This window comes from Leptidea sinapis, chromosome 19 (assembly GCF_905404315.1).
Source record: "Leptidea sinapis chromosome 19, ilLepSina1.1, whole genome shotgun sequence".
Classification (NCBI taxonomy): Eukaryota; Metazoa; Arthropoda; class Insecta; order Lepidoptera; family Pieridae; genus Leptidea; species Leptidea sinapis.
In genome coordinates, this window is record NC_066283.1 from 4,909,301 (window position 1) to 4,931,850 (window position 22,550).

A 22,550-nucleotide genomic window follows, 5' to 3' on the forward strand; every position below is an offset into this window, starting at 1 on the left:
TGGTATACCTAGAGGTTCACCAGTTGATCAACGACCGACAATACGGATTTTGCCATGGTCGGTCGGCAGGTGATCTTCTGGAATACCTGACACAAAGATGGGCGGCAGCTATTGAAAGCAAGCCGGAAGGCCTGGCAGTTAGCCTGGATATGCGAAGGCCTTTGATCGTGTATGGCACAAGGTGCTCCTTTCAAAACTTCCATCTTTTGGGCTTCCCGAGAGCTTATGCAAGTGGACTTCAAGCTTCCTCACTGGGCGCAGCATACAAGTCGTTGTCGATGGTTTTTGCTGGAATCCCAAGCCCGTGAACGCCTCAGTGCCCCAAGGCTGTGTGCTATCTCCCACGCTGTTTCTTCTGCATAGCAATGTATGTTGGAGGTGTCCAACATATTATTGATATGCAGACGACAGCACCTGTGATGACACGTATACACGGGCCATGCAGGTCTCTCTCGGGAAAACGACGACCATTGCCGGGAGAAACTTGTGTCTTCTATCGAGTCCTCTCTCGAGAAGGTCGCGGAATGGGGTAAATTGAACGTTGTCCAATTTAACCCCCAGAAAACTCAAGTTTGCGCGTTTACCACTAAAAAAACCCCATTTGTTGTATCACCGCTCTTCGATAACACTTCCCTAAAAGCCAAGCCTAGTATCGGAATACTGGGTCTCAAAATTTCGAGCGATTGCCAATTGCTGGGCGTCATCAATAGAGCACGGCAATACTTCAAGCCGGCCCACATTCTAGCGCTCTACAAGGGGAGGTCCGGCCACACATGGAGTATTGCTGTCATCTCTGATATGGCGCACCCCAGTATCAGCTCGATCCATTTGACCGCGTGCGACGCAGAGCAGCTCAAATTGCGCTCTATGAACGGCTGGATCACTTGGCATTGCGTAGAGACGTCGCTTCATTGTGTGTTTTCTACCACATTTATCACGGGGAGTGTTCCGAAAGGCTGTTTAACCTGATTCCTGTCGCCGAATTCCACCTTCGCACGACACGCCACAAGTTAGGATATCATCCCCACCATCTGGATGTGTGGCGGTCCTCCACAGTGCGGTTTTCAAGAAGCTTTCTTCCACGTACTACAAAGCTGTGGAATGAGCTTCCTTGTGCGGTGTTTCCGGGAAGATACGACATGGGTACCTTCAAAAACAGCGCGTACACCTTCCTTAAAGGCCGGCAACGCTCTTGTAATTCCTCTGGTGTTGCAAAAGAATGTGGGCGGCGGTGATCACTTAACACCAGGTGACCCGTACGCTCGTTTGTCCTCCTATTCCATAAAAAAATGTTAATGTGCTTAATTGTTAAAAAAATTCTCATCCGTAAACAAAATTTTTCTGTGACCTCCATTTGCGTACCGCTTCAATAGTTCTTTTGATTTTACCACCCTATTCATCTTTAAAATATGAAAATTTAAAAATCAGGTAAGAAATGACCAGTACAATACGCGACATGGTTTTAGATGCTATCTTCATCTCCCGAGATAAAATCTTTTTATTTTACTTTCGGACAGGATTTCTTCAAATTCTTTCCCTTACTGCTTTGACCACCTTTTTCGTACGACCACTTCGTGGATGGCCAGATCTTTTCGGTCACAAACAGAGGAGGTCTCATTGTAACTATTAATAGCCCGGTACACAAACATTTTACTAATACCAAGCGTATGGAGTTTCTAAAACAGCATTTGGATCTTGTATCCATACCTACTTTGTGTATTGCAATCACAGCGAATCGGTTCTCTTCATCAGCCGATTCCATTTTAATATCGCAAAATATTGTACAATGTGGTGGCGCCAAAATGAGAAAACTCAATGAACAATCAGATAAAAATGACAGATTCCAAATTCAAATGTAGTATTTTTTTATTTTTAACTGTAACGTAAATAAGCGTAAAATATATTCTGAGCTAAAAAATAAAATACATATTATATAGTCAATAGCTTTATTATCCTTTAACTAAGTCATCGCAAGGCTCCAGTTGTCTATTCTGTGTGATGCATGTGAAGTATCGCGCGGAGTCCCGGGCTGTCCGCGGTCGTTCTGGATCGTTGAAGTCTACGTCCCACAGACCGAAAGATACACTGGAATTACAAAATCGGATAAGATCAGGTAGGATTCACATTAATAAGAGTTAATACAACATAACACCCCGAACAAAAGGCTCAGTTCAAGTTTAAAATGTTAACTAAATTTTCCGCACATTACTCTCTGAATCTTTCTTTCTTTCAAGACTCTCATAAGTAATAATTACATTCAATAACCTCATGAAAAGATTCATGGCACTGTTATACGTGTAGAAAGACAGCGTGTGTTCAGTGTTGCAATACAATGAACGAAAGGTTCAGTTCAAGTTTCAAATGTTAACCAAATTTTCCGCACATGACTCTTTCAATTATATAATACATTTAATAACCTCATGAAAAGATTCATGGCAGTGTTACACGTGTAGAAAGCAAGCGTGTCTGAACACACGCTTGCTTTCTATGTCTGTTGTCATCTTGAAAATTAATTCAATTTACATCGTAAGGATTGCGAGCCTATGAAGTAATATGAAGTAATATGAAGTTATCTGTGTGATCTTTTTATATTATTAACAATAAACACTTGAAATTTGAAGTATTAGGACTACTAAATTCAGCAATTCCTCTTGCGGTAGTGGGTGAAGATGACGAGAACAATCAAGTAAGAAGGCAATTACTATTAAAAAATCGAATCACTTACTTGTATCCATTAGCGAATGCAAACACATCAATCATTGACCAATAGCCGTATCCAATAATGTTATTATGATCTTCGTGTATCGATAGTAGAATCTAAAAATGAAATAAAATAAAATTAACGAGTTTATATTCTAAAATGTTGTCGAATTAGAAACCAATACGTATGATAATTTAACTTGTGTAGATTCCTTTTGCTTTAAACGTTGTGCATAGTAGCAGACAAACTATATAGGTTTTTATACAGAATGACGTCTTTAATCCAAACTCCGATTTAGCCCTGTTCAGTTTCCTGGAGCGTTTGCATTTTTGGAGACGAAGGTTTTCAAACAGTGTGTGTTGCCAGTGATCACTTACGGTACGCAGACGTGGTTGCTAACTATGTGCTTAATGAAAAAGCTCATGGTCGCTCAGAGGGCAATGGAGAGGGCTATGAGTCGGAGTTTGCCTGCGAGATCGAATCAGAAATGAGAAGATCAATAGGAGAAGCAAAAGCCCAAATGATTGCGAAACTAACGTGGCAGTAGGCAGGGCAAGATGTACAGATGGCTGATGGGGCAGTAAAGTGCTCGAATGGCGTACGTACGTACGTACCAGAAGACGCAGTGTTGGTAGGCCCCCTTAAAGATGGATGATCTGGTCAATATCGCCGGAATACATTGGATGAGGGCAGCGCAAGACCGACCGTCGTGGAGATGTTTGGGCCTCCCTTTTGTCCAGCAGTGGAATTTTTCCGGTTGATGATGATGCAGAGAATCTAGAGGTTGTTTTTATGAAATAAAACAAATAATATTGTGATATTTTATGTATATCCATTAATTTTTTTAAGGAATTCCAATATTTTAGTTTGTTGGAACGTACTGCATGGTTAATAAAAAGCTTTGTCTCGCTGTTTACGTAACAGCGTTTTTCCTGGCTCACGAATGTTTACTTGGTGTGCGAATACAAGGCATTTATTTACTTAGCGCGTTCGAATTACAGAGGTGTTCGGATTTTAAGCGGTTCGGATTATAGAGATCCTGCTGTACATGTCATAATTTTTATTTTTATTAGTTATATATATTGTTATTAGTGGGCCACAATTGCAGAGGAGATGAAGAGGCGTTTCATCAGCCTCAAGGCAAAATCTGCAAGTCTTTCTTTTTTATTCTAACAATTGTGAGGTGCTTATTTAGGCGACATTTTATTCTAGGCTTAGTTTGTACTTTTGAAGGTAATCATATGGTCATTTTTAACATTTTGCAGAATTTTTTTCGGAACACTTAGTGCCATATGTGCCAACGACAAAGAGCTAAACCAATCGGATGACTGGAATTGTTGATGAATCATGATTTTTACACAAAATAGTTCTCTATGTGGGGCTTAATTTTCGTCCTATAAAACCTTTTCTAGACGAATGTAATCTAGCGTCACATCAGGGGTGACCTTGCTTGATCCATGTAGACTGCAGATGTCATCCAAATATTGGTGTGACCACCGATTGTGGGTGCGTGATTCCATCCGTGGCTGGAGAGTATAAATTACATCCGTTTAGCCGACGGATTACATCTAGCAAAGACAGCTGTGCTGTAACAGGTAGTGGGCTTAAAGTTTGGACAAATTTTGAGCCAATACCTACAACATCATACGATATTTTCACGCCAAAAGACGACTCGCGACTGATTCGCTAGCATGTAGGCGCGCGGATGACATCCGTGTGGCAGAAACACAATCCAAGGATGGAAACCAAGCTCACTCCAAAGTGACCCCTGATAGGACGTTGAATTACATGGCTCTTGAAAAAAGTTGCTGAAGGAAGGCTGGATTACATGCTTCTTGAAAAAAGTTGCCTAAAACTCACCTCACTGGTCTTCTCTTTCTGGCAACCACAGTAGATATTGAATGTTGTTCGATTTATTGACGACATGGATTCGTAAATAAATTGTAGAAATTATTTACTTTGTTTGATATAGTCACAGAATATAGAGTACTAGTACAGAAGTCGCTTTTACTGAAATCTTATCCATAAATATCTACTTTAGCTGTCCACTAATAAGGTGCTTTTTAGCTAGCAATAGATTGGTAATCAGTACGAGCCATCCTTTTGATTAGTCTTTCGCGACTGATAAATATCTGTGTAAATCATACGAAAAATCCATATAATTCCGAAAGTATAATTTCATTAAAAATCCAGTAAATTACAAGAATTTCTCTTCTCTAGAGCACGCGTTCAATATATGCAGCACGTTATGATTGATATGCAGAAGAAATAGTGAAGATAGTTTTTTTTTTAATTTACCTGCTCAAGATTATCCCGCATGGCCTGAATTCTGGTATTATCTGTTAAAGTTTTATCAATACCCCCGTATCCATTCTCAGTAATCAATATATCCCATTTACCGTATTGCTGATTAATCCACGAAGCTGCTTTTCTCATACCGAGGGGATATACCTGAAAAAGAATTTAATAAATTAATATATTTGAATAACAATTTTGCTTGATCATCATTAGGGTTTCTATCTAACTGTACGTATGAACTAGGCGACTCAGGGCATTTACCAAAGGGAGGCTCCTTTGCACAGGATGACGGCTAGATTATGGGTAACAATGGCGCCTATTGCGGTTTACAGAATACATCTACTTACCCAGTTTCAACAGTATAGTTCTTATAGTTTAGGACAAAAGTGGCTTTGACATGCGGACCGACAGTCAGACGGACAGACATGACGAATCCATAAGGGTTTTTTGCCATTTGGCTAGGGAACCCTGCTTACAGCACCAGCCTGTCATCATGCCATTATTTCACGTCTCAACATTGGACATGAACGATGATTCGCATGACTCTTTCTTTATGAAAATAAGGGACGAGACGAGCAGGACGCTCAGCTGATGGTAATTGATACGCCCTACCCATTACAATGCAGTGCCGCTCACGATTCTTGAAAAACCCAAAAATTCTGAGCGGCACTACAATTGCACATAAGATGTTAAATCTCATTTGCCAAGTAATTTCACTAGCCACGGCGCCGTTCAGACCGAAGCACAGTAATGTTTACACATTATTGCTTCACGGCAGAAATAGGCGCCGTCGTGGTACCCATAATCTAGTCGGCTTCCTGTACAAAGGAGCCTCCAACTGGTAAAACCCTAGTGTCTGCGTACGTTCCTGAAGATGTGTTATACTTACATTATGATTTAACCATGGGGTGCTATATGCTCCTTCTAAATCGGATTCACCCACAACGTACAATTTTGCGTAATTGAAGGGAGTAAGGAGTTGAGAGCTATTTGATGATGTCAATTTCAATTTTAAACCTTGGTAATAATTCAGAGCCACGTAATCAGCAGAACCTGCAAATTAAAATATATAAATATAATAGAATAAAATAAATAAATGTAATGCATAATTCATTAATTCATTGAAATAGGCGTTATTTTGCGGAAATCCATATTTATCCAATTGTTGTGAGCCCTCTTGAGTCTAAATTTCCCTAAGATTCGTCTTCAATCAGTTTGACACGTGTTTCTGTTCAATTCTGGCACGGGACTAAGTCTAAGTCTGTATCTGGTTGTTCTCACAACATTTGAATAAATGTAATATAATAATGTAAAATGCTTTGAATAAATTTTATACAAGTAGGTAGCCACGTATTGTTATTTTTAAGTGATATCCCTCGCTCGAATTACGGCTCATGTGGCATGTGAATTGTTGGTTTAGTTGGTAACAGCGCTTGGACGTACCCGAGAGGCGTGGGTTCGAATTTCGCGTCAATACGTTTTGGTACAAGTTATATAAACAACTGAAAATTAAATTTATTTTTCTTTAACCCTTCGCGAATCGATCCCTCTTCCGAGCTTCAAATCGGTTGATTACCGTGCGAATTTCGCGTGAGAATTTTACGCGCGCTAAAGTGTATCTATGCGTATTATTTTACGTAGGTATAGCAAAAGAAAAGATAATATCAATGAATATTAAAGCTATCGAAACCAGCTATAAGATATTGCAACAATTATTCGTATTGTGTTTTATTTTATATAACACACACGACACAAAGTTGAAAAACCGTTATATTTACGAATAAACAAATGAACAAAAGATTGTCAAAAGCAGCCTCAACAAGCAAAGATGCCGGATATTTATCTGCAGAACCGGATAAATCTGCTTGGACCAATTTTGGACAAATTTTATTGTCATATGTCATATTATCATATGACGGACATTGTGTCTGTATGTGTGATTGGTAATAAGACATGGTTTTGGGTGCTCTAGCAGTTTCAGTGTATATAGTAGTGAAATAAGACTGCGTTAAAATGGAATTATACTATAAATTTGTATACAAATGATTTAAGAGCGGCTTCAGGCTCATTTGACTCAGTCTCGTGCCAGATTTTGGCGAGACAACACGTCCTGAGGATGCCTCGTGTAGAGGCGAAACACGTGTCGAATTGTTTAAAAACAACTATTGGCGGAATTAACACTAAAAAAAATTAAATCATTTGTATAATTATGGATTTCCGCAAAGTAATGCCTACTTCAATAAATTTTCTTATAAATTTGTGTATAGGTATGGGATGCATTTGAACTAAATATTTTGGGAACAATATTTCAAAGAGCTATGATAAGGAGTATTCTAGGGCTAAAGCTAAAAGACAAAGTCAGAAATATATACATCAGGCATAAACAAAATTTACAGACATTCTACAACGTGTCAACAAACTAAAACGGAGATGGACTGGATATTTGCTCCGTTGTCAGCAAGAAAAATGGAGCAAACAGGGTCTGGTTCCCATGAGATAGGCGTAGGAGCCGAGGTCGAGAAGTGAGAAGATGAGGAGACGGGCTGAAAATGAACTTAGGTCCCCTTTGGCTAAGAGTGGCAGCAGATAGAAAATAGTTGGAGGAGGTCTATGCCACAAGTCACACCGAGCTGAGAGACATTATAGATATAGTAACCCAAATATTAGTGATGACATACGGAACGCAGACGTGGTCGCTAACTATGGGCTTTATGAGGAAGCTCATTGTCGCTCAGCGGGCAATGAAGAGGGATATCCTCGGATATCGTTTCCCTACGAGATCGAATCAGAAATGAGGAGATCCGTAGGAGAACCAAAGTCACCGACAAAACCCTAATGATTGCGAAACTGAAGTGGTAGTGGGCAGGGCAGTGGTAGCTCGACGAACAGATAGCCGTTAGGGGAATAAAGATCTCGAATGGCGACCACGCACCGGAAGACGTAGTGTTAGTAGGCCCCCCACAAAATGGACCGAAGATCTGGTCAAGATCGGCGAAATAGGTTGAAGGTAAGCGCAGGACCGATCGTAATGACAATCTTTGGGGGAGGCCTTTGTCCAGCAGTGGACGTCTTCCTGCTGAAATGATGATGATATGATGATATTAATAAGTTCAACATATATGAAAGTTCGGAATAAAAGGCTTTATTAATATTACCAGTGGAAGGCTCCTTTGCACAGGATGCCCACTAGATTATGGGTACCACAACGGCGCCTATTTTTGCCGTGAAGCAGTAATGTGTAAGCATTACTGTGTTTCGGTCTGAAGGGCGCCGTAGCTAGTGAAATTACAGGGCAAATAAGACTTAACATCTTATGTCTCAAGGTGACGAGCGCAGTTGTAGTGCCGTTCAGAATTTTTGGGGTTTTTCAAGAATCCTGAGCGGCATTGCATTGTAATGGGCAGGGCGTATCAATTACCATCAGCTGAACGTCCTGCTCGTCTTGTCCCTTATTTCCATTAAAAAATATATTATTATGGGATGGATACTCACCTTTTATCAATTTCTTTTCAGCTTTAGTAAAGGGAGGTAAAGCAGACCTATTTAAACCTCGCGCCAAACTTATATCGTGAATGAATTTCTCAACAGATGCAGGCCAGCCTCCTCTCTTTGAATGTATCGGGTATAAAAATCGACCATTCTGAAAAATTTAAAAAAAAAAAAACAATTATTTTTACTAATTTGCCAATTTTTTGCTCTAGTGTATATAGAGTACGCTTATAAGACTGTAAAAAAAACAAAGCGATGTTTTAATTTAATTGAGGGTCTTCATACTTCACAAAACCGTACTATTCGCATGCAAATATTTGAGTTGTTGTTCTAATACTCAAAATAGCGAGATACGAGATGATGCTTTATTATCGATTGCCAATTGAAGAAGTCTCTGGCAACTTTCTTGTAGACTTAATCCAGAGCGAAAATCGTAAAAAACATGGCGCCAATATTTTCTCGAGTTAATTATGTTGCAATTTTCAAAACCAAACCACAATGTAAAAATTGACAATAATTACGCAAACTAAAGTGTAAACCTAATCTTGCAGTGTTTCACTTTCTATAACGTTATTGTTTCTTGCATAATTGTTTGTTGTTTTACGGTTATGTTAAACTTGGTATAAATACCTGAGAATGAGCCAATAATATGTAAAACTTTTAAAAATAAACATTTCGCTTATGATTGGTTTAGGCTAGGGTAACTATGGATGCAAGTTCTGACGAAGATTTGTTCTGACGAGTACGTTCGAAATCCTCGTCAGAACAAGGCGTTTACACTGTGTGCGTTTTCTGTTATTCTGATAGTCAGTTCGTTTCTGCTGTCCAGCGAAGATGAACGAATTTGATGAATTTGATTTTCTTCAAAGTCCATTATTTAAATTATTATTGTTAAATGGTGGAAAGACAGAGCATGTCAACGAGTTATTTTCTATAAGAGACGACAAAGGATAGTTCAAAATGTAGAGTGTTGAGTTCTGTAGCAACTTTCTCCCACTTTTGCCGAGAAATATATCTGTTGTGATAATTTTTGTCTTTCATATACCACAAACACCTGTTCAATTTATCATCAATCACACTGATCAATTTATCGTGATCCATGGTGGAAAGCAAATCGCTCGAAATTCGCAGACGCAGGTCGTGCGAAAAAATCAAACTCGTTTGAACGCTCGATTGGTTCTGACGACGTCGTGCATGTTCTGATGTGTTCGTCGTTGCCAGTGTAAACACTGTCATTGGATACCAGGCGTTTATTTCTTCTGACGAATCCGTCAGAACTCGTCAGAACAAATTTTCGTCAGAACTCGCATCCATAGTAACCCTAGCCTTATTCGGACGTATAACGTTTTACCCGCGTTTATTTGCAAGGCTTCTTGACATTAGGAAAACTACAGAATTATCATTGTGTTGACATAGTCAACATTTTGCATATTGATTTATTCTCAGGTATCACTTTATTTGTACCGAGTTACTAAGTTTATTTGTAAGGCCGTTACAGCCTCTTAGTAAATTCTTTTCAAATTGCAAGTACTATTTTCATCTTAATCTTTAACAAGATCGCTAGCATTAATCAGATGATATTGACCATTGAAGACTTTGTGCATCATTCGAGGTATGAAGATTAAGATTGTTTGGCACCTTTACTTTATTCTTTATATCCACTGCAGAATACATATCACTTGTCTTTGCGAAGATAAATACATATATTTTAACATTTTATATACTTGATATAATATAATAAAACAACAAAACGACGTACATAATATTGTAAAACCAATTCAGCAATTTCTTTTTCACGAACATTTGTAGGATCAGCAGCTTCTACCCATATGAATGCTTTTGAATATGATATTAAACCTGCAAGGAGATGAAACCCTATAAGCAATAGTAATTTATAACTTTAGAAAGGTCCAAGGTAAGTAATTTGTAAGAATATTATTATCTGTAGAAGTAGTAAAAACACTAGGATTTTCAAATTTAAATACTTATTTGTTTTGAAAATAAGATATGATATCACTTATTGGAAGTCACAAACTACCACCCATTCGAAAAGTATGCCTCAGCCCTAAGAAGAACTGGCCCAAGAAACTTAGCTATCTTTTTGTGGTAAATATATTATGGTTACAATGTATTATCATTCTGCGTATGGTCTATCCCAATAAGTTGAGTCAACCACGTGGCTAGGACTTGGACCACCACAAAATGTCTTCCCTTATGGATCCTCTGGTGAAAACTCATCCCGAAAAATACCACTTATGTGACCACGCCTCTCTGGGGACGTCCAACCATTGCATGGTCAAGAGTGTGCTCTTCAAACGCATATGTCACAGAAGACCAGGGGTATCGGGATTGCTTGCGTTCCTTATTTTATGTCCTACATTAGTGGTTGTTTTCAACCCAGTGTTTGTGGCGTTACAGTGGCTGATTCCATACTACAACTCATGGATCTTTTCATTAAGAGTAACGGTTTGCTGGTTTAATGCGTCTTTTAAAGCAGCAGATGTCTACAAGCAACAGACGTATCAGATCTGAGTTGCGGCGTTGGACACAACGGATCCAAATTACAAAGGTCTAAATAGTAATACAATCAGGCATCCAGATACTTCAAGCACCAAAACACCTACACACCGTCAAAACGACCGCACTCAGGCTATTAAATGATAAATCATACTGTTAGAGGCAAGAAGTTGTGCTTAATCTTGTACCTGGGGTTTTTAAACGCTTATTATTTATAATAAAGAAAATAGTGTTTCAGTTACTCATAATTAATAACTTATGATACAAAACCACGGCAGGGTAGTTGTACCAGGGAGTTTTAGTGGACTGTAAGAGATAAAAGGTCACTTAGGTGAATAGAACAGGAATCTACGAATTAAAAGAAGAACACCTCCGCTTACTTACCGACAGATTGGGTAAATTACACCTTCCGACAACAGGTGCTGCGGCTCGTAGCTTATTTGAAAGATGTGATGGTAGGAAATTAGAGCTGCTCGAATTATCGGAGACCCAGTGCTCTATGAACGGCCAGATAGCTTAGCGTTGCGTAACGACGTCGTTTAATTGTGTGTCTTTTACTTACCGCTTTTATCGTGATAAAAACGGTAAAAACTCCCCGTGGGGAGTTTTCCGAAGAGCTGTTTGACCTGATTACTGCCACTGAATTCCACCTTCGCACGACACGGCTCAAATTAGGATATCACCCCCACCATCTGGATGTGTGGCGTTACTCCACAGTGCGGCTTTCAAGGAACTATCTTCAAGCTATGGAATGAGCTTCCTTGTGCGGCGTTTCCAGGGTTATATGACATGGATACCTTTAAAATAAGCTAAAATTTTTAAAGGGCCGACAACGCTCTGGTGTTTTCTCTGTCATTGCAAGAGAATGTGGGCGGCGGTGATCACTTAACACCAGGTGACCCGTACGCTCGTTTGTCCTTCTGCCATAAAAAAAAAAACTAGAGTGAGAGGTTAGTGAAAAGAAGTGTCTAACTTAGTGCAACTGGCATTATTAGTCTTATCAACTATTTATATAATAGAGATATTATATTACATACCGTTATACTTTGCTTTGAATACTCTTTGGTAGTATCTGTACGCTAAAGCATGGGCCACCATAGCATTTTTGGAGCAAATAAACGGTGCAACTATAGAATCGGTACCTATTGGCGGGCTGTTATAAACCTTATAGAATACGTCACAAAATATATAAGGCTCATTCATTGTCAGCCAATACTTTACTCTGTCAGCATAGAAGGAGAATATTAGTTTTGCGTAGTCCAAAAACCAGTCCACTATGTAAGGGTTAGTCCAGCCACCTGAAACAGTAGTTTTAGTATATTTGAAATTAATTACCATTACCACATCAATGTAGATGTGATTCAGGTAGATGCTCTTGGGCGCCACGGGTTATCCAGCCTACAATCGGCAGGCCGTATCAGTCGTCACGCCAGCATTAATGAAGTCATCCGCAGGGCATTTGCCGCTCTTAGTACACCAGCTGTGTTAGGGCCAAATGGTAGCCATATGGCAAGCGTCATGATGGAATGATGCTGGTGGCTTGGGCACGGGAAGGGCGCATATTACCAAATAGAAAAAAAGAAGATTAACCCACATATTAAATTAAATGGAGACATGTTGGATCTTGTAAATAAGACAGTGTTCTTGGATATAACTCTAGATTAGAAGCTTCACTGGCGTGAACATATATCTGCCTTGGCAAACAGATTAAGCTCTGCAGCATATGCGGTTAAGAAAATAAGAGAACTGACTGACAAAGATACGGCCAGAATAGCATATTTCAGTTACTTCCACAGGATTATGAGCTATAGTACCTTTTTGTGGGGTAATGCTGCCGAGATCAATACGATATTTGTGCTGCAGAAGAGAGCCGTTAGACCCATTCATAAAATGAGATCTAGAATGTCGCTAAAGAATAAGTTTAAAGAAACAGGTATTATGACAGTGGCCTCACAGTACATTTACGAGAATTTGATGTTTGTACAAAGAAATAAAAACAATTTCACAAAACTATGTGATTTACATAGTATTAATACTAGAAATAAGGGTAGACTTGCCATGCCTGCCACAAGACTCGATAAAGTCAGTAATTCTTTAAATGTCTATATGTATATATAAATTTCTATAATAAACTCCCCGAACAGATAGTAAATATGTCTATAAACAAATTCAAAGCCTTCACAAATAGTAAATTAAGCAGCAAAGGCTAATACAATATCCAAGATTATTTAAATGATAAAGCAGTCTGGAATTGAATTTCTCTACTTAGTGTGACTTGTTTTTGTGTGATTTTAATTATTTGATTGTTTTTTATTTGGTATTAATTTTAATTTTATCTGTTTCATATTAATTATTTATTATTAAGAAATTAAGTGTATAAAGGAACTTAAGCTATTCTTAATCCATGTTATGAGTTCAATAATCATTTTGATTTTAATTTTTATTCACACACGACACCAAGTTGAAATACCGTTATGTTTTAGAATAAACAAGTATTTTTAACTAAAAAAATTGGTTTTATTTGTAAGTGTTTAGGGTATTATAATCATCTTTATATTCTCTTTCTAATACAAAACTAAAATAAGCTTTAAATAAACTAAAATAAGAAAGACTAAGAGGAATCCCTTGACCGTGATTGACCATGAAGAGCGAGATTGCATGTGTATGTTTTAAAATGTAACTTGCTATATTTGGACAAAATAACTGCTGAAATATATTTTGCAATAGTTTTTTAAGTAAAGTAAAAATATTTCAACATATTCCAAAATAAAAGAATAACCGGAAACGACGATTCAAATTCCTTATTAAATTTGAAAAGACGCTCTTTCTAGTCGATTTTATAGTAACACAAAATTATATCTTATAATTATTATAAAATATTATTTATTTAATCAAAACAAATCTTATAACTATATTTACAATACTACGACTACATAAAATATTATTATAAATAAATGGAAATATAGTCTAGTCCCCTTAACTGCTAACTTAAAGCATTGCTATTTCTCACTCTGTCTTCTTCTATTGACCTAAGTCAGAATGAGAAAAAACACTCCTAAGCGGCTGTTTAAAGTTAGCGGACCATTATGAATAAGGGGGTAGATGTATTATAAAAATAGCAACTTACCAAATATTGGGTTAAACTTCGAAAAAAAAAAAACAAATTTCTGCGTATTTCACTATCACGTCAGCGGCCGATAAAGACTGAAGTCCCCGCACCCTTTTACCGTTATCTTTTGTATTTATTTTTTTTATATGAGAGGTGGCAAACGGGCAAGAGGCTCACGGGATAGGGAGAGGTGAGGCAACCGCCCATGGACATCCGCAACAACAGGTGTGTCAAGAAATGCGTTGCCGGCCTTTAAGGTGGGAGTATGCTTTTTTCTTGAAGGTCCTTAAGTCGTATCTGTTCGGGAAGACCGCTGCCGGTAGTTGATTCCACAAAGTGGCTGTGCGAGGCAAGAAATTGCTAACATCCCATTATATTTGTTTTGATTTGTACAGAACTTAACGTACTTTTATTGTAATAACATTTCAAAGTAAAAAAGCAATATCTAATTACAAAATAAGGTCAGAAATCAAATGAGGTCGTGTGGATTTCGTTGTTGTTCCATATGGAACCGTGGCGTCCTATTACGATTGTGCTATATGGCCCCGCGGTACGCAAAGGCTCCGGGAAGGTAAGTAAGTAGTAATGCTGCAATTTATAGCACCAGAAATGCAAACACACGTCAATCTTTGCAATTAATTGAGGTTCATTTTCACTGCAATATTTGAGGTCTTCTTCGGCAGCACCACAAATCTTTACGTAATATTATAGTAGTCAAGCTACAAAAACGTACGTATCGCGGAGGATAGTTGGGGAGCAAATTCTCTCTACTAAACTCTTGCAGGTTATGAGACTAATAGTCGTTAAAATCTTACCAAGTATTTGCAGATTTTGAGGCAAATCCAAATGATGTAATGTGACAACTGGTTCGATTCCTGCAGCTAGTAGTGCATTAATTAAATTATCATAAAATTGTACTCCTTTATTATTTATTTCATTTGCGAATCCAGTAGGAAGAATACGAGACCATGAAATAGAAAATCTGAAAAAATGTCCTAAATTAACATTTCAAAAATATGAGATAATACTCGTATCTCTCGTCACGCGTAAAATTCGCGTGCGGAAGTGAAACTTTATTTTATTTTACGTGTAGCAAAATAATGCTTATAGTAGGGCTATTAGACTAGCTATTAGACCATCCATGAATTATTCATTTGTGTTTTGTGTGTTTTGTATTTTTTTATTATTTTACACACACGACACATATTAAAAACCGTAATATTTTAGAATAAATTTGTATTTTCAGTGAAAACAATTGATTTTATTTATAAGTGGTTGGTGATTATGGTTTTATAATTAACTTTATAATATATTCTTTCTTAAACAAAAGTAAAAAAAGAAAGGCTAAGAAGAATCCCTTGACCTTGATAGACCTTGAAATGCGAGATCGCTTGTGTTTTATATAAAATGTAACTATGTTATATTTGGACCAAATAACTACTGAAATATATTTTACGATAGTTTTTCAAGCAAACAAACAAACAAAAAATATTTTTTATTCCATAGGTTAATTTGCATTATACTTGAAATATGTCTTTTTTTTCTTACAACTCGTTCGGAAAGCAGATTTCCTTAGAGAAGAACGAGCAAGATTGAATTCAATCCGCCATTTTCTGAACCAGTCTCTAGTTCATCAACGGCGGCCTGAAGCACTCTTATATGAGTCGCGAGGCACCCCCGAGTGGCGCCATAATAAAGAACCGAGTTGTCCGCGTATTGTGCAATTTGCACTTTGTGAGGCTTCAGGAGGTCACCCGTGAAGAGTGAGAAGAGGGTCGGGACAGAACTGAGCCCTGAGACACTCCCGACCTGATGGGTTGGGGCGAGGATAGCGTTCCGTCTAAACGATAGCGGAAGCTTCGATCAGTAAGGTAGGCTCGTATGATGTGCACGAGCCTGTCTGGCACATCCAGTTCATACAGCTTCAAGATTAAGCCGTTATGCCATACCTTGTCGAAAGCTTTCGCGACATCGAGAAATACGGCCGCTGTAACTGTACGGTTTTGGATTCGTTTGAGAATATACTCAGTGAGTCGGTGGGCTTGTTGGGGACACGAGTGAGCAGTCTTGAAACCAAACTGATGGTCGGGTATCATGTTCTGCTCCGCGATATTATATTTGAAGCGCGCGAGAATAAGACGTTCGTATAGTTTACCCAAAGAGTTAATTGAACTAATGGGTCTATAACTACTGGGACAACAATGGATACTGGGATAACAATGGATTCCTTCCATTGTTCGGGGAACGCGCAATGTAATAGCAGTATATTAAAAACGGTTACTAATAAATTAATGAGTGTGGGAGGCAGGCTTCAACACCATGAAAATTCTTACCATTATCTTGACAGCACATATGTATACTACAATAGGAACTAGACTATCTCATAGTTACATAAATTAACTCGTAAAGATCAAACTTACCTATAAAAATTAAGTCCCATTTCCTTAGCGATTTGTACATCTTTTTCCCAGAGATTATATGAATCGGATGCCACGTCTGCTGTAGCATTATCTTTTATTATGTTTGAAAAATTGTGAATGATAAAGTCCCATTCAGTTTCTCCTTTGCCTAATATGAAAAATCAAAATCAAAAGATTATACACTATGAAATAACATCTGAAAAATTCTCTCTGCACCTCAACCTAAAAATGTGTTTAAATTTACAGAATGTTAGTTTGTGTACAATTAAAAATCCGGAAACTTGTAATTCTTATAATATAAAGGGCCCAGATATGAACCTTGGCTTACACTAGACTTACCTAACGTTACGTACTGTTAAAATGTTTAGTAAACTGTTAATTATCAGAAAGTTTTGATGATGATGTAGCGCGCCTATGACTATAGCTTAAAACTGGGTGATAGCATAATTAAGAGGGCTCTTCCAGGTCCTGTCTATCGTGTCGAAAACAGGGTTGAAATCCATTCTGTTACAATCAACGCATACCGCCTATTGATGACAAGTAAGAGAAGGCATTGAACGTAACGTAATTAATGACGTCAAACGGTAAATACGTATTTTAAGTAACCTATACAAATCTGAAAAATAAATGTTGTTCACTTAGTTTCAGGATTGGTCTAAGTATACCGCAGGCGTAGTCACAAAGTGCCGCAACTAATACTACGCCCAAGTGGGCGAACTCGAGCCAGTCTCAAACAGTGTGTGACGTTGACGTGCCACATGTTCTATTAAACTTTGCTAATATTTGAAACTCATATGCCGGGTTGCGTCGCAAAACTTTGTATTAATAATACTACAACAAAAAGAAAGACACCGGGATCACGTAACATCAGTAAGTATTTTGTATTTTATTAATTTCAATGTAAAATAACACGAAGCGTATGTTACAAGTGTCAAGATGCTCCACGCACACAAGCATCTAGTAGTTGCAGTAATAAAAAAGCTATTGTTCTTAGGTAGTGCGATATCTAGTTGGAGCGCAGCGAAGACCAATCTATAATCTAAGGTTTTTCATATAGAATCCCCAGTACACGGGCGAGGATTCTGTTTCAATGTTTTCTTTACCTTTACAATTTATGAGAACATTATTAAAATTAAAAATTCGGCTAAAATTTGTGCAAAAAAGCTGATATTTGGATAATATTTGAATAGCAGTTTTCTTACCGTCAACATCCCAAGCTCCTTCAGTTTGGTAAGCGGATGTAGAAGCTCCAAATTTAAAGTTCTTAGGAAATGTGTAACTCGTTGATGTGCTGTTCTGTATCGAACTCGTAGATACTAACCTGGTAATAGACATCTCTGTTAATACTTATTTATATCTATACCACATTAGATCTGTCTGTAATTAAACTAATGTGAAATATTGTGATAAACTACCTATATGATAAACAGTATCAGTGGGAGCCTCCTTTGCACAGAATGGCGGCTAGATTATTGGTACCACAACGGCGCCTATTTCTGCCGTGAAGCAGTAATGTGTAAGCATTACTGTGTTTCGGTCTGAAGGGCGCCGCTAGAGAAATTACTGGGCACCTGAGACTTGACATCTCATGTCTCAAGGTAACGAGTGCAGTTGTGTGTATGGGCAGGGCGTATCAATTAAAAAAATTAATAATAAAATACTCTTTGTAACGAAAGGTCCTTTCCAACGTGTGTGGAACCAGCCTTTTTTTAATGACAATAAGGGACGAGACGAGCAGGACGTTCAGCTGCTGATAATTGATACGTCCTGCCCATTAAAATGCAGTGTCGCTCAAGATTCTTGTAAAACACAAAAATTCTGAGCGGCACTTCAATTGCGCTCGTCACCTTGAGACTTAAGATGGTTAAGTCTTATTTACCCAGTAATTTCTCTAGCTACGGCGCCTTTCAGAACGAAACACAATAATGCTTACACATTACTGCTTCATGGCAGAAAAAGTAATCAGTATGTAAGGTGTATCACTAGCAGACTATCCATCCTCCTAACGACAAATAGAAAACTTCGGTAGAAGATTCTATCTTGAAATTAGATTAGGTTTTTGAAAAGTAAGCAAGCGCAAAACGATAGATTTTTCTACCTCTAGTTAATAGAACTAAGGATAGATAGGTTATTAAAAATGGCCCTTAGTTGACGGACATATTAACGTCTATGAGGAGGAATATTCATTGCTTTAGCAGCGGCTGCAGCGGCGGTTGAAAAAGAATATTTAAATTAAGAAACGTAGTAGTATTTAATCGTATAGAAGGTACCAACTCTTTTAAAACTTGGTTTTATATAATAAGTATTCTTTAACCCAGCATTTTCTCTTCTTTCTTTTCTTCTTGTCCATAATTCCAACAGTTAGAGCTAGAGCAATACCTATCTTCTGTGGCCTTTTGTAATTCTGCTTCAAGAATGCGAGTTGTTTGTCCAGTAAAGAATCCAATTCAGTTTAATTGATACCTAGCATCCTTTTTCCTAATTAGATTGTATCTAAACAATTTGTTATTTTTGATAGTGGTAACCCTCACTTCTGGGATTAATTACACAAATTAAATTAAAAAAAAAATCTATGAACGATGCGGGACTCGAACCTCGCACTCATTTAGATTTGAAAGAGCGCAATTTCCTAATATGCAATATTGTGGGGTTGAGCAGGTTATCAATCGTAAAGTAGATCCTGTAGATGAAGCCACAAGCTGAGAGTTGAACAAAGCATACAAGATTATGATTTTATGTAACTCGAACTGTTGGCTCAGTTGGAAAGAGCGCGGGTTCGAGTAATCAGATTCACTGCAGATAGATAATATCAAAAGCTCTTTAATCCTTAGCCTGACGTAGCTTGTCAATATTCTAAGTATCCGGTATTATAAATATTACAGTCCTTTATCATTCGATCCATAATATATTAAAAAAACGTATGCAAGTAACTAAAACTAACAAAAAAATAATGGATGGTTGGCTTACACAATTTAAACAATCAAAAATATAATAACAGTGCTAGTTTTTACCTTCTTTCTATATCACAACGCGTAAGTTGTATAATAATAAGAATTATCATAGGTAACTTACCAAAATAACAGGAAATTGTACAAAAACATTTCATTAGCTGATCCCACTCAATGGAATGGCGATATAAAAGAAAGATGTTTGTACCGAAAAACTGTTTAATTTATCCTTGCAAATATTTAAGGAGCTAACAGACACAAATAGGCTCGAGTTGTACCTATATTAAACAAGAGTATGATATGAAAGGAAAAATAGAATACGGCAATCTTATGTTTAGGTCATAATAATTCTATTGGGACCATATTGTCATCCTGTATACTACTGAAAGTCAACAATATGATACATTCCGACCGGCCATTTTCAGCCTATCTATTCCAAAGAATCAATTATAGGGACTCTTCCGGTCATACAATAAGGTGTAATTCAGATCGCAACCTTTTTATTCACCTAGTAGTTGCCTCTCTTTCTATCGCGTGACTAATACCTCCTCTGACGGAATTAGGATTGACTTATTTACCTAAATGTGTACCTACCTAGTATAAGGTCATCTAATAAAAATAGCTCAGTTTTTACTATAATATATATTTATTGTGATACTTACTTTTGCAGGCCAGTGTAGTTGGAGCCCAACGGAGACCAGTCCTTCCTCGTAACAGAATTAAAATATTTCAAGATATGCATTATTTTTGTTGAACAGTAAATATTCCTGTCTATCAACATAGCATTGGATATGCGAACAATTTAATGAATAGGTATGTTATCGTAATTTTAAATCAACATTCTTTAGCTGTCAAACTTAAATTACTTGCAGATGGTAATGTATCTGTTGGAAGACCACGACATAGACACACTTAGTATATAGGAAATAAATAGGTAGCTATCATGAATGGTACATAGGCTGCACTAAAAGTATCGGGAATGGAATATTTCCACTGTTCCTGTCATATTAAAATCTTTTTAATTGAAAACTCGTTGGTCTTAAAAATCGAATACCATTTATTTATTTAAAAAAATATTCTCGGTCTTGTCTTGTGACAAGATCGAGAATTCAAGGTCTTGTCAAACTTTTTTTATCATTGAGAAAATGGAATTGACTCGATAAAATTCTAGAGCAATGATTTATAATGACTTTCGAAGTGGTTTAACACAAAAACAGTGTGTTGACGGATGATTTCTGCATTTGGTGATGAAGCCCCATCCAAAACCACAATTTATCGCTGGTTTGCTGAATTTCAACGTGGGCGTGTCAAGCTCAGTGATGATCCCCGTCAAGGTCGTCCAAAAACTGCAGTCACCAAAGAATACGTTGATGCTGTGCGTAAGCTGATTGAGGAAGATCGACATGTGACATACCGCGAAAATCAGGCAACTTTAGACATTGGCATGAGTCAAATACAAATAATCTTGCATGAACAATTAGGCTCTGTGAAGAGCAAAAAGCGGCTCGCGTTACTTGGTGCGTCAGAACTCTCGAAAGATTCCACGCAGGATCCTCAAATGCTGTATTCAACATCGTATCAGGTGACGAATCCTGGATATACGCGTACGAACCCGAAACAAAAAACCAGTCACGAGTTTGGGTGTTCGAAAATGTGTTAAAGCCAACAAATATTGTTCGTTCACGGAGTGTTGCAAAATAAATGGTGGCCACGTTTGTCTCCAAAACCGGCGATGTTGCAACTATTCCTCTTGAGGGACAAAGAACGGTTAATGCAGAATGGTATGCTAGCATTTGTTTGCCACAGGTCGTTTCTGAATTCCGTAACGAGAACTGCAACCGCCGCATCATCCTCCATCACGACAATGCGAGTTCTCACACCGAGCACACAACAAAAGAGTTTTTAGAGCAAGAAGTACTCTGTAGAGGCTGCTGCACGAACTTACAATTTGGATACCTACACGGGGAGTGAGACAGGCCTGCTATTACTACATATGCCGACTGATGCTACTCGTTTTTAAAAATTTAAGAACAAGATGCGTCATAAGCCGAACGCTAAGGCCGATCTTGCCTCTCTATCCTACTTGTTCCTCGCTCTCTCTCGCACGCTCGGCTCAGGTAGAACGTGAGACTTGTTCGTGCATGCAGCCGGCGTACATCGAGTGTATACGCCTGCATGTACGGCATGTATGTATAAGACGTTATAATGTCAATAAAATCAATTTATATTCAATTATATAGTCCATTGCAATGTTACAATTTAAGGATCTTAACCCCAAGTTTGTGGGGTTGCTGCCATTGTCCCACGGTCGCCATCTTGGAAAAATGGGTGCAAACACCTTTTTCGCGATATCTCGGAAACTATGCGCCCTACAAAAAATTCGTAATGACATCATTCGTAGCAAATCGCTTTGCCTACAAATATGTCCTCTAAGAAATGTAAAAAGCAAATGTAACATTTCAATGGACTAATAAGGAAACGTTACATCTTGGGAACAAGCATCTGTTTTTTTCTGAGGATCTCATAAATGTATTAAATTATGAAATATAAAATCTCCTTGAACAATTATATGTCATCGTCGATTGTGGCCTTAATTTTACTTGAGGTTGAATTGACGATTAATAGATTCAAATAAAAGAGTAAATAGGTAAATTATCGTATAGTATTACATTAGGGTACGTTATCTCTTAAATGTTTGTGGAAGCTCAAAAAACATTACGTAGAGATAAGGATGTGGGCAATAATGTATACCTTTGCCACGAAATCCATTACGTGAAATTAATATTAACTTGATTGGAGGTGCGTAAATAATATTGGGTTGATCACTTTTTATTAATTTACTAAAATCAGTACTTATTAAGTAAAAATTTAAATTTCGTTTAGTATGAAACGTGCACTGACTTGACATAAGTTTGAAATACAGTATGGCGATTGGCCATGAAGTCTAATCCGGCTAAGTTTAATATAATAACAATAATATTGACACACTTTTAACACAAATTATCTTGCCCCAAACTAAGCATATATAGCCTGTGTTATGGGTTACAAGACAACGATATATTTAATAC

The 22,550-nt window shown here is 37.7% G+C and overlaps 1 protein-coding gene across 1 annotated transcript; it reads right to left on the minus strand.

Moving 5' to 3' along the window:
- Positions 1-1,929: 1,929 nt before the first annotated feature.
- Positions 1,930-19,681, minus strand: LOC126969996 (myrosinase 1-like). Its single transcript, XM_050815669.1, has 11 exons — positions 19,607-19,681; positions 17,737-17,855; positions 16,535-16,682; positions 14,930-15,096; positions 12,043-12,303; positions 10,248-10,345; positions 8,492-8,639; positions 5,889-6,052; positions 5,000-5,152; positions 2,726-2,817; positions 1,930-2,085 (listed from the first exon to the last, which is right to left on the minus strand). Exons 1-11 carry the CDS (start codon positions 19,633-19,635, stop codon positions 1,950-1,952), a joined length of 1,515 nt encoding a protein of 504 aa, XP_050671626.1. The 5' UTR covers positions 19,636-19,681; the 3' UTR covers positions 1,930-1,949.
- Positions 19,682-22,550: the final 2,869 nt, after the last annotated feature.

Excerpts from the sequence above, each read along its gene's own strand:
- LOC126969996 (XM_050815669.1), bottom strand. The coding sequence starts at position 19,635 with ATGTTTTTGTACAATTTCCTGTTATTTTG. Across the intron at positions 5,153-5,888 it reads CCCCATGGTTAAATCATAAT|GTATATCCCCTCGGTATGAG; the intron begins GTAAGTATAACA and ends ATTCTTTTTCAG. Across the intron at positions 2,818-4,999 it reads TGCGGGATAATCTTGAGCAG|ATTCTACTATCGATACACGA; the intron begins GTAAATTAAAAA and ends TTTCATTTTTAG.